The 11457-nt window shown below is 41.8% G+C and overlaps 1 protein-coding gene across 2 annotated transcripts; it reads right to left on the minus strand.

Moving 5' to 3' along the window:
- Nucleotides 1-2609: 2609 nt before the first annotated feature.
- On the minus strand, nucleotides 2610-11133 carry depdc1a (DEP domain containing 1a). 2 transcript variants are annotated; one of them, XM_034708127.1, is made up of 12 exons: nucleotides 10912-11126; nucleotides 9324-9589; nucleotides 9066-9210; nucleotides 8849-8973; nucleotides 8584-8714; nucleotides 7270-7317; nucleotides 6924-7061; nucleotides 5444-6451; nucleotides 4764-4936; nucleotides 4478-4654; nucleotides 4092-4298; nucleotides 2610-3959 (listed from the first exon to the last, which is right to left on the minus strand). In XM_034708127.1, the coding sequence occupies exons 1-12, from the start codon at nucleotides 10957-10959 to the stop codon at nucleotides 3831-3833; spliced, it is 2595 nt and encodes an 864-aa protein (XP_034564018.1). In that variant the 5' UTR covers nucleotides 10960-11126; the 3' UTR covers nucleotides 2610-3830. The 2 variants fall into 2 exon arrangements, with proteins under 2 accessions (XP_034564018.1, XP_034564027.1); XM_034708136.1 differs by lacking the exon at nucleotides 5444-6451 and having other exon boundaries at nucleotides 10912-11133.
- Nucleotides 11134-11457: the final 324 nt, after the last annotated feature.

An 11457-nucleotide genomic window follows, 5' to 3' on the forward strand; every position in this document is an offset into this window, starting at 1 on the left:
AAGGTGGTAAAAAATAATACTTTTAGTTTCAAATGTATTTTTTATCATGTATCTGTTGGAGACATTAAATGAACGTTCAAATCTGAATTAAATCCACCAGGACTTGTAAAAGAGAACATTTTCATCCTCTACAATGTGCAGATCATTGCAATTCGTAACTGTAGAGGCCAGAGGCCTCCACAGTACTAAGGTGCCTCTCATTGGCTCTTGTTGTTAGTAGGTCATGGTTGTCCGCAGCACTTGGCTAGTGACCATTAAGATGAAATGCATGCTTGTATTCAAGGAAACTTTACATTATAAAACCAGTAGAAAAGAACCGTGTCCTGGCATTAGAAGCAGCTGCTGAAATAGAAACATCCTCTAAGTTATTGTCAGAAGTGGTAAGAACTCTGTGATCAGACATGCGGAAACCTATGGTGGTTGGAAATTAAGCTGATGTAAGTGCCAAAAACTGCAGTTCCTAGAGTGTCCGCTTGAGGTCGGTGCCGGAAGTACCAGAAACCACTTACACACCCTTACAAAAAAAGGTGATCTTTACAGCAAAAATAAACATGTTTATAGCCTGATACAAAAAGGGTTTTGATTGGATCCGTTTAGTTCTCCAACCGTACACACTGTAGAGAGGTGATTCTTTTTTTAAAGCTGACATATCACACTTTTTTCATCAATATATATTGGTCTAAGAGGTCCCCAAAACATGTCTTTAAAGTTCTATGCTCAAAAAACACTTTGAAATCCGATTTTGGCATGCCTGAAAAACCCTCTCCTTCAGTCCTCCTCAGAACACTCTGTTTTCTCTCTGACCACGCCCCCTCAGGAAGTGGATGTGCCTCGGCTCTCCGGCACGTTGATCTAATGTTTACATGTTGGCTGAATATACACGGCTGCTCAGAGATCACGTTACTTCAACCCTCTGAATCTGATCCAGAATCTGATCCTGACGGAGAGGCGCCTGTAGCAGGACCTTTCTGAAGGATTGGTCACAGATTTAGTGTTTCTTGTTGTTTTATTTATCAGTATGTAGACGTGTGTCTTGGTACACAGCTACGAACATGTAGCTATGTGGCTATGCTAACTAGCGCTAGCACTTATCCATGATAAGTAAAAATCATCCACTAGATCTTCAAATCTGCAGACGTGGGGAGTAAAACCAACCTCTACCAGAAAGGCAGCAGGACCTTTCTGAAGGATTGGTCACAGATTCTAGTGTTTCTTGTTGTTTTATTTGTCAGTATGTCGACGTGTGTCTTGGTACACAGCTACAGCTACGACATGTAGCTATGTAGCTATGCTAACTAGCGCTAGCACTTATCCATGATAAATAAAAATCATCCACTAGATCTTCAAATCTGCAGACGTGGGGAGTAAAACCTGACCTTTGTGTTTATTAAGACAGCCTACAACTAGCATGCCTCCCTCCTAAGCTCCTTGTTAGCACACATTTGTGCAGGTAATGAAAAACGGAGGGGGGATTCAGTATTATTTTATACAGTCTATGGGCTGAACAAGCTCCGAGCTCTGACTCCGTGACAGACCGGATATTGTTGTTACGTAACAAAAACACGGAAGTCTGAAACGGCTCGTTTCACACACATTTACAGAAAGGTGAAGAAATCAGAACAGGGGCAGAATGGATTTTTTTCATTCTCGGGGGGTTTGTAGACATGCCAGGGACACATATTTCAGGTAGAGAACCATTAAAAAGTCCATTTTGCATGATATGTCACCTTTAAGTCAATACTTTTACAAGTTTTGCATAATTAGATGCACTGACTTGACTGACAGGATGGCACGCTAGCTTACTGAGGAGGCTGAAGGACCGTCTCAACTCCACCTCTTTCCCTTATACTAAGTGACTGAAAGTTAGGTTGAGTCAGCATTTCTGATGTGGCTACTGCATGCCTCAAAACTCTGCTTCAGAAACAAATGGGTGACATAACCAAGACAACATCCATGTATTATACAGTCGATAAGCTGAAACCAAGAGTGTTTCATTTGTACTTGCTGAGTGCAGAAAAAGTTGCTCTGGTTTTGTGTAACGGGCGCTGCCAGCTCGAAAAACGCTGTCAGTGGACACAGGCCTTGAAAATATACAATCATCCAATTCAAATCATAAGAATCCTATTTTAACTGTTTTTTTAAGAGTACACACTGTCCTTCAACTTGAAAAAATTGCTCTAAATTCTGCTGTCTGAAATGTTTCTCATTCACAAAATGATTTAACAGCAACAGTTTAATTTGCTATTGATAACGTTTAAAATGGGCAGGTCAAAGACAACATCAGAACGTCACAACCTTGATAGTGATATTGCATTCATACCATTCAACGATTAGTTTAACTCCACCAACTCAACTAGTCTTCTAATCCAAATGCCACATGGCTGAGGCAGAGAGATACAAACAAGTTCTGCCTCTTGTCCAATCAGGTTATTCAGACTGAACTAAGTGTTGTGTCATTTTGTTGACAGTGACAAAAGAAGTCACCACCTTTAGATGGCTTCAACCTCAGGGGAATATGGATTTGTTTATAACTCTGCAACTGAGCCATCACATATGCTGCATCACACTCACCATTCACTCACAAAAACAATAGATAAAAGACAAAGGAGTTATTTAAATAGAACAGCTTAATAGGTTTATTCCCAGGGTTTGCATAGTAAACAATTTGGAGGAAGAGTGTGGGTGTAAAATGTACACTTCATTTGTAAAACTCTTTGTCAATAACACCACAAATGAGTGCACATTTGGTTACAAAAACACACACACCAAACATCTGATCTGAGGTATAGACAAACATCAGGATAGAACTAATACTTCATATAAGATAAATAGAAAAGCAAAGCAGGAGATTTTTAGCTAAGCTAAACATGACAGGTGTCTCATTTAACCTTCTAAAGGGAGAATTAAATATGGATAAATTAACCTTTCTGGTGATTGGCATGAGCTAGTTTGCCTTTGAAAATGCCTAAATCCAGTGCAAAATATCACTCTAACCAATGCACTAAGCAGGGATGTGTCAATAATGACATTATAAACAGGAAATAATAAAAAAAGAGGGCAAAAGCCAAATATAATAGTAAAAAAAGAAATCAACACACAATAGATGGAAGAGAAAGAAGAAAAATCCAAAGCAGAAAAAGAGAAATCAAGAGTTTGAGATGTAAAAAAAGGCTCAGAGAGGATTTCAAATACAATTTCAGAGACAACATTATGAGTTTATCAAAGTCTGTAAAAATATGAAAATAAAACACTAAAACAAACACATATCAGGCACAGCTCCCAATGTCATCACACATATAAATAAAGACAATCTAAGCCTAATCATCAAATCATCCCATTTGAACCAGTGATCTCCGAATTACGTTTTTTCTCCCAACATGCACACTGAAATCCGACACACAAACACACACACACACACACAGACAAACACACACACACAGGTCAGAATCAGAGCCGACACAGACACAAACTGGTTAAGAAAAAACTGAACAACTTCTCTAATAATATCCAACAATTTACAAACAAACAAAAATAAAACCCTGCTTCATAAAAACATGTTGTATTAAACATGGTGCTGCCTTCATCATACTCAGCTTTCAACTCACACAAACACGCATCAACAAATGCTTGAACCGCTGTGTTAGTCTTCCAGTCAGAATTCTCTGGAGCACATACATGAAACTAAAACCAGAATAACAGACTCCCAATGTAACATGAAAAGATAATGGCTGCAGTGAAAGGTGGATATCAGTACCAGTGCAGTAATAGTGCAGCAAAAATGAAAATAATGTGCCGTGGTCTTCTGTAATGGTGTCACATGTACAGTTAGTTTAGTTCCTGATGCTGAAAGCTTTGGTTTTCTTGATGTTGAGGAGGGGAGGTTTAATCTTTGGTTTGTTGTTCTCCCTGTCTGAGGAGGGACACCGACGGCTGTAGATGTCTGGGTACTGCTTCTGAAACTAAAATATACAAAAGATAAGACAATAAATCCCTCAGAGATGGACTTTCTCAGATCAAACATTAATAATTTCATTGTTAACATGTACAAAATTCTAATTTACATCAGAGGGGTACACTCTAACTGTTTTTACCTGCTTGAGTTTCTTGCGTCTGTCCTTCTCGCTCATGCTTTTGTCCGTCAGCAGGATCTCCAGCAGCTCCTCCATGGCTTTCTGAGAAGACTCCAGCTTCTGTTGTTCAAACTCGGCGCCGCTGATCTGATGACAGAACGCGTACATGGGCATTGGAGCAAGAACTGGCTCGCTGTGGTCTGCGTTGGTAACACCATCAACTGGAACCTGGAATCAGGAGAGTAAAATACATGTTCATTTACATATCCAAAACTGTTTTTCATTTTAAACAAACTCAACATGTCACTAAACAGATGTCCAGTTTACCTTCATAAAAGGAGGAACAACAACAGGTAAATATTCATATTTAAAGGGCCGGTAATGGACTATAATGAGTTAGAGTGCACCTGTACTGTTCGCAGGTACTGCACATGGTCATTGATGGCACTGAGCAGATACTCTGGGACTGATAGAATGCTCTGTTGATGGTCCATCAGGAAGGAAACCAGTCTGGTTGCCAACAGCTCATCCAAGTCACACTCCACAGCACTGCCCAGGACACAGCCTGAAAACGTGTGAACCATCTGGAACAAGGACCACAAAAGAAGGGTGAGTGAAGTCAGAAAATCAAGTCACAAATCAATCTAGATAAAACACATATGACTATGGTGGATATTTGCATTTGTTGCTAACCAGCGTTCGGGTGCCGATGGCCGGGTGGAGCCGGGGCATGTCAACATTCTGGCTGATGCGTGACATCATCCTCATGAGGAGCTGCAACTTCCTGCGGGACGTGGGAGGCAGGAGGAGTGTGCAGAGCTGCAGGGCCTCGATGGCAACACGTTCACACTGAGGCTGGAGGAGGCCTACACACACACATACACACACACACACGGTCACACATTTACAATAACAGAGAGAGCGGTGGGCTCTTTGTGACAATCAATGAAGAAACGAAGAATCACTCCGTGTCGCAACATTCATCCATCGCTGCTACGTCATGTTCTCTAGATATGACAAATAAATGGATGGATGAATGGTTTGATGACAGGATTAATGAACAACTGCAACGGTGAAAGATGAGTCGGCTATTACTCTACAGACAAAGCATCGTATGTTTGATCATATTGTATGAAACGCATGGACATCCCAGTTAATGGCTCTATTCCAGAACTGAAGCATGTCCATAACCAAGTCAAGTTATCTATCCATGAGAACGATCCATGGCACTTTATCCTCTGAGTAAGAACAGGGTTGTATTTCTAAGTTAAAATCTTGCATACCTGTGGTGGTTAGATGTTAGATGGAGTTAGTCTGATTAGACATTCACAGACAGGCGGACACACAAACAGGTAGAGGGGAGAGAGTCTTACTTTGCTCAGGTTTGGTTTGAGGGGGCTGAGAGCTGCTGGCGGGCACACAGACAGGCGGTTTGAGCAGTGAGACAGGTCGAGACTGCTTCGACACATCCAGAGAGCTGAGGCAGCGTCGGACAACAGCGGGTGCAGAGAGCGTCCTAAGATTAGAGGTGCTGGCGGCGAGTCTGGGACCGCTTGCTGCTGCGGTAGGGTGAGACCCTTGTGCTTTGGCCGTAGCAGAGGAAGAGAAGGAGGGGAAAGCATGATAGGAGAAAGATGGAGCGTGATAGGAGGATAGCAATAGAGGGCGTGACGATAAGGAGGAGTGATGCTGGTGTGCGGGAGTGTTCACGTTGAGGCAGCTGATTGCTCGGTCTTGCAACTTGCTGGTCTCCTTGACATCTTCTTCCCTTGTTTCTACGACAATGTCCAAACAGCTGCCCACGCTGTGAGGCCGTAAAGCACGCGACCTCTGTGTGACCGACAACCCTCTGAAAGAAGCTACAGACAGTCTATTTCTAGTCTTAACTCCTGGAGCGGTTTCACGAGCAACTGGGGTTGCTTTGGACACAAATGGGAAGTCAGAGTGAGAGCGTGGGGTTGGGATTTCAGGGCTTTCATCGTTGCTCCTGCTACTTCGGGCGCAGGATGCCAGGCTGTCATTGGAGAGGAATAGCTGTTGGCGGGTGAGAGGAGCGGAGTCATCTAGGATAGTTTCCAAGGAACAGCTCCTGGATTGAGGCTTCATAGAGACAACTGTACTCAAGCTGATGCAGCTGCCTCCCAACTGACCATCACCCCCACCTCCTCTCAGCGCCGCCAGCCTGGACTCAAACTTCCCACCTAGTACGTCCCCCATGGGCGACTCTGTCTCGTCGCATGTGCCCTGTCTGAGCAGCGAGAGGAGGAGACACTCTGTGGAGCGGAAAGATGCTTTGGCTGGAGGCGGGGCTGAGGGGAAGTCATGCTTCTTGCGTTTCCCGCGTTGGTGCGTGGAAGGCGCTGCGACGTACCCACAAAACACTGAGAGGGGATGCAGAGACAGAGGAGGAGTGAAGCAGTGCAGGCAGAGCGTCAGTGCAAGCAGACAGCAAAGAGGAGGGAGAGGGTTACGTTAGTTCAAACATTTACATACAGAACCATGAGCTGGTCAGAGTCAACACAGAACAGGCAAACACACACGGCGAGTACAGCAGCTCACATCGCTGCTCAGACTCCACAAAGAGAACAACAAAAGCCTCTGTGAGCAAAGTGTCAGCATGTCTGCAGGACCAAGCATTAAGATCCTGCAGACAGTCTTGTTAGTGAGTCTCATTTTGATGCAACACAACAACATCCTCTGCAACTTTAGCAACCTGTGGTCTTATTGATGTATATTATGCCTATGCTGATCCTTTACTGTACAAGAGTCTGTAATATTCTTACTACGTCAAAGTTAACTACTGTGGTCAGGAGTCACAAAAGATGTCCAAAAGGTCAAGCCCATGATACCTACCCAGGACGTTGATAAACAGTTCATACAGTTCGTATGTGAGTAACGGCTGCGGGAGGCTGTAGAAGTAATCCGACACCGTTTTGAAGACATCTCTCTCAAAGCCGGGATAGGACGACTGAGCTCTGTCGTACTTTGGCCCTGAAAATAAACAACACTTTAATGTAGCAGCCAAGCAGGCGTAAGATATACAAGATGTAAGATTTTTAAAAAGCTTAGACCTAGATTATCTAATAAACAATTACCTACATGTGAGTCATCTACATAAAATGTTACTTTATAGATGCTGATACATTTTCTTTAATTCATGTAAGTTATTGAAGTTTTTATGTAGCTTCCTGATACTTACAGTTGGCCAGACTCTTCATTGCAGACAAAACCCAGTGTGGAAGGTTATCTAAAGGGATGATCAACAGGTTAGACCAGTAGTTGGAAACAGTTTACTGTGTACCGCTTGTATTTCAAATATAGCAGAGGCCTAATTATTGAAGTCATGTGGTCGACTGCAGTTCTTTCCATGGCAGTGTTTGCAAGTAACTGACTTTATCTCCACCCTGTTTGGATTGACGATATCACATGACAAACCCCTGCTGTGTTTGCAGACGTGTCTCTTGGTTGCAGCTGTAAAATCTGTGCGTTCTTCCTGCATCAGCACGACCATTTGAGGTTGTTAGATAGCCAGAAGAACTTTGGTTCCCCAAGCTCCACCTTCACTTGTATCGCAGACATAATGGCTGCCCAAAAAATCATTGGAAAGGATGTTATGGAAGGGGACACATTTAAAGGTTTTATATTCCTGACATGGATCTTATCAGCTGTATTAATTCAAGCAATAATATACAGCTGTAATTCATACACTGAGGAAAATAAAAAATGTTTTTTCTAATTTAAAGTTCTATTTTTGGGCATTTTCACCTTCACTGGACAGGAAACATGGAGAGTAGAGAGAGCATAGACTGTAAATAAAATGGACAGCTCCGTCCTACAGTGTGCCGTCATGAGATCCTATGGAGTTTGTCTCTACGGCAGCTGTCAATCAAAGTGAACCCGAAGTAAAACCCAGTTTTTTAACCTCTGATAACTAACGAAAAAGAAACTTTTCAGAAAAAAGAGGCCTTGAACACAAAACAGTCAAATAATAACTACATATCACCACAGCATATGGATGTGAGAAACATTCGTACGACGTGTATTTATTTTTTAAAGTGTGACTGCAGCCCCATTCAAATGAATGGGGGAGACAGAGATTTTGACCTATACTGCAGCCAGCCACCAGGGGGAGGAGTTTTTGTCGAAGCTTCACTTCCAGCCGAGCGAGCTGGACCCCTGGTACAGAGTGGGGGTGGACATGCCGTAAATAGCAGAGGCTGGAATCAATCCTGCGACCTCTGCGACAAGGGCTACAGCCTCTGCGCATCGGGCGTGCGCACAGACCACTAGGCCAACGGCACCCCAAGAAAAGGAATTTTAATTGACTATATTTGCCATCAACACTGAATGGACATCAGCATAAAACAGCACAGATTCCCTTTAAATAGAACAGAAAACATGGTGAAGAGAATCTTGTTGCTCCGATACAAACAGAGAGACTGAACAGAGAACAGAGTGATACTTCTTTTGCTTTCTTGTGATGTTAAAGTTTGCTCCTGATAAATAAACCTACTTGTTTTGTCGTCCAGTGTCACTACTCCATGCTTGTTCACTTTGGTCATATTGTGGATGATGTTCTGTGGGTTGACATAACGATGGTCTAAAACTTCATCAAGGGAAGCAACACCCAGAATCCTCTGCAGGCTGAAACACAACACACAATGTTCAGTCAAACACTCTAAAAATATCTTCCTCATCACATGCTTTCTGGAGCTCTAAAGATTATCTGAGTATAGGGACATAAACTTGTTGGAATCTAGAAGATGTTTAATCTGTACTGGGTTATGGTGGTGTCTCTCCATATCTCCTGTTCATCCTCCACTGTCAGCTCTCGTCTCTGAGTCTGCTTCTCTCCCATTGGCTGATTCTCTCCTTCTGTTTGAAGAGCTGGATCTACATTTTCCTGGAAGGCACATATAGCAAGGGAAACATCTATTTATAATGACCAAAATGCACATAACATGGTTGCCATCATTTAGTTCCTCTCAGTCAAACCTGTGTCTCCTTGTCATGCTTCCTGGCACTCCTAAACTTGAAGAAAACGTCCTTGTCCCTGAATGAAGGCCGTTTCTTAATCGAGCCGAGGGTTGAGGACGGAGCTGCACGGGGAATGGGCTTTAGAGGAGAAGTGGTGGGGAATCTAGGAAAATAGATAACATAAGACTGTTTGACTTCATGTGGTGGATCACTAGCAACAGTAATATTCACACATATTTTACAGTGTTTTTAAAATGACTGTTCTCTCCAGGGTACCTGTACAGCGTGTTGTTGTCCTCCAGATCCTCCGTGCCCCAGCGACCCTTCACATCTTCGATCACATGATTCTTCAGGAACTTCTTCAGGAGCTGCACCGTCTGCTGCCTGGTGACATCGGGCCCAAAGTTGCTGTTGTTACGGAGCAGCTGGTGCAGCCAGTCTACAGCGGCAGAGGCGGTGAAGCAGGAGGCATGGTGTCTGAAGTTCTGACGGTGTTTTCTGAGGGGCATACCAGCCCGAAACAGACGAGTCACCTCATTCCACTGAAAGAGGAAACACAGAGAAAAGTACAAAGTGATGAGTGCATACGCAAAACATTTATCACAATTAAATTTTGCTTGAATCATCAGACTGTTGGCCTGAGAGACATCCAGGCAGCTTTGGCCTGAGAACCTCTGAAGAGACAGGAATGAGTCAATATTTTTTAAAAGTTTCAAAATAATTTTTGGCGCTGTAACAGACAATGAAGTACTTGTGTACAGTTTACTGCTACCCAGTGCTCAAACTGTGATCCATGCCATTGATTAGTGGTCCAACAGAGCAAAAACTCAAACAATACTCACTGTATAAAGAGCACAGATATCGTTAGGTCCATAATTTTGTTAGTCCCTCTTTTTTTTGAGTCCGATGGGACCCTATAAACATCTGCGGCTGGCCTAATGACATCCCCAAGAGTTAGAACATAGCATAGAGAAGCTGCATTTTGTTATTATGCAGCACAGACCTGGAATAACCTCACAATAAAATGATCTTAAAATAAATGTCTCAAATTGATTAAAATAAAATAAAATAAAATTCAGATGAAATCAGGAAAGGTCCTACGATAAAAGTATTTTCTTAGAAGAGATCTAAAAGTCCAGAATAAAAACATTCCTCTTTCAATCTCATTTTTACAACTTAGTTTTTATTTATTTTTAAATTACAAAATTAAGCAGCTTCGATAAATTGTAAAAAAAAATTATTTGACCGAATTGGTTTTTAATTAAATATTTTCATAATTTTGCTTTCTTCCTTTTTTGATCTTATATTTTAAAATATTTGATGTTTTAATTAAGTTCATAGTTGCTAAATGTCATATTTCAGCTACTGTATATGTTTCGTTTGAACTCTGTAAAGCACTTTGAATTGCTCCTTGTTTGAATGGTGCTTCATAAATAAACTTGCCTGACAACATAATAATACAATCATATTCTGGTGATGTTACTGGATTAGAATTAAAAAATATATGATATCTAATGAATTCATAGCAGTGGTAACTAAAGAATACTGGCTGATCATCTTATGTGAACAGATTTTAAAGAGCCAAAATCTTATATGTTGTCTTCTTCACTGAGAAAAGATTATAATCTAGGTCTTCTCTGATATTTGTTCGAATGAAAGGCTGTAGAAAAGACTCAGTAAAGACTCGTTTAAATTGATTACTAGCGCTAGATTCATTTTAAAAACACAGTCTATGTTAATGATCAGAATACCATTCTGTACTGACTCTACAGTGTATTGTCTCAAACGGATAACAGCTTTACTTAACGATGTTTTCCAATGACTCAAGCTAGCTGTTAGCCACCTTTCCAGGAATAAAACGTACCAGTTTAGTGGCTCGGTACGGTCCAGGAGTGATAACATGAGAGCTCATATTTCCCCAAAAACAGGAAGCAGAAGTGAAGAAAGCGCAGCCGTATTCAATTCATTGACAAGAGCACAGAAATATCCATAACTTGGTAGATCACAGATGCGTTGATGATGACCCTCAGCTCTGCCTAGCTGGCTGCTGGCTGCTCTCCGTCTGTTCAAAATTACGAGCCTCGTTCTTCTGGCACGGGATTGGATGGCGCACGGGTCACGTGATCATCAGCCCCAACCATAGGGCCTCAACGTAAGAAGGGTGGGGGATCAAAACAGACTAAAGGACCAAACATCTGACATTTCTTTGGTCACCTCAAATGAAGAAAGCACATTTAAAAAATCATTTATACTTAACAAATACTTTACGATTATAAATGATTTTTTTTTACCCATAACGTAAATTTAAAATGCATTCTGTCGTCACCTTGTATTGTTTGCAGTATTCCAATATTATTATTATTCCAAATCTTGACTTATATGTTGAGCAAAATCCCTCAGAAAGAACAAA

Source organism: Notolabrus celidotus, chromosome 2 (assembly GCF_009762535.1).
Source record: "Notolabrus celidotus isolate fNotCel1 chromosome 2, fNotCel1.pri, whole genome shotgun sequence".
Lineage (NCBI taxonomy): Eukaryota > Metazoa > Chordata > Actinopteri > Labriformes > Labridae > Notolabrus > Notolabrus celidotus.

Excerpts from the sequence above, each read along its gene's own strand:
- depdc1a (XM_034708127.1), bottom strand. The coding sequence starts at position 10,959 with ATGAGCTCTCATGTTATCACTCCTGGACCGTACCGAGCCACTAAACTG. Across the intron at positions 8,715-8,848 it reads AGAGACACCACCATAACCCA|CCTGCAGAGGATTCTGGGTG; the intron begins GTACAGATTAAA and ends GTTGTGTTTCAG. Across the intron at positions 7,062-7,269 it reads AATGAAGAGTCTGGCCAACT|GGCCAAAGTACGACAGAGCT; the intron begins GTAAGTATCAGG and ends GTTTATTTTCAG.